The 1,010-nt window shown below is 55.8% G+C and overlaps 1 protein-coding gene across 1 annotated transcript in view; it reads left to right on the top strand.

The window, feature by feature from the left end:
- PIN1 (peptidylprolyl cis/trans isomerase, NIMA-interacting 1) overlaps positions 1-1,010 on the top strand; it is a 13,533-nt gene that overhangs the window by 5,508 nt on the left and 7,015 nt on the right. Inside the window, exon 2 of the mRNA XM_018574403.1 lies at positions 145-345. Coding sequence (XP_018429905.1) covers positions 145-345 — 201 coding nt within the window. The remainder of the gene's footprint in view (positions 1-144; positions 346-1,010) is intronic.

Raw genomic sequence — 1,010 nt, 5'->3', positions numbered from 1 at the left:
GGTCGAGCGTCCCACAGCACTGTCCCTGCCGTGGTCGTCGGGGGGGGGGGGTGACTTTTTTTGGGCAGGCAGTGTATGAATTCCGCAGGAGACCGTGGAAAGGATTCTGTTCTATATTCATGTGTTTCTTTTTTCCCCTCGCAGGACGCGTTTACTATTTCAATCACATGACTAATGCCAGCCAATGGGAGCGACCCTCCGCGGGTGGGAAGAACGGGCAAGGCGAACCTACAAAAGTGCGATGTTCCCACTTGTTGGTGAAGCACAACCAGTCCCGGCGTCCTTCATCATGGCGGGAAGAGCGAATCACGCGCTCCAAGGATGAGGCCTTAGAACTTATTAATGGTAGGTAAGCGCTGAAAGGAGATTCATGACACCGCGAGCTGAGCCGAAAGAGACCCCCGGGGGCCTAAAAATGATGTCACCCCCATAGCTGGGGGGCTGCCATCACTTGCAGCTGCTGGGCTCTCTACGCAGCACTTCCTGTCCTCAGAATCCGATTCTGCGAGCTGTAGCTCCCTATATACTGAGCCTAGGGTGACGGGAGGACGCTAGTTTGTGTTCCCATAAGGAGAACTATGGGGAAAAGCCCTGACCACATAATTCTCTAAGCGTCTGAGGCACGGCCATGCAGGCGGCAGCTGGTGATGGTCACCGGGCCCCGCTGTTGTCCGGCTGTGTTGTACACTGAAAGGCTTGTGTGGTCTGTACAGAACTGCATTATGGGAAGACGTGTCTTACAGGGAGCAGTGTGTATGGGCCTGCGTGTGCTCCAGCAGAGACATCATGACTGCATACATGTAGTGTCGGGTGCTGCCGGCCGGCGGCTAGATCCTGCCGTGGGCAGCAGAATGTAAACAATGGGAAGAAAAAGCCAGCCCGCTATTGGCTATTGCACCCGGCTGCTTTCATTCACCTGTCGGCTGCAGAAGCTTGCTGGCAGGTGAATGGGTCTGTGGGAGGGCGGGGTGCCATGTAGGGGGGGGTGGGGGTTGCTTGAGAGTTACTAT

The sequence above is a fragment of the Nanorana parkeri genome, unplaced genomic scaffold, assembly GCF_000935625.1.
Source record: "Nanorana parkeri isolate BGI_ZX_2015 unplaced genomic scaffold, ASM93562v1 scaffold2934, whole genome shotgun sequence".
Taxonomy (NCBI): Eukaryota; Metazoa; Chordata; class Amphibia; order Anura; family Dicroglossidae; genus Nanorana; species Nanorana parkeri.
Note: the sequence above shows the minus strand (reverse complement) of the source record. Positions and strands in the feature narration are given on the sequence as shown.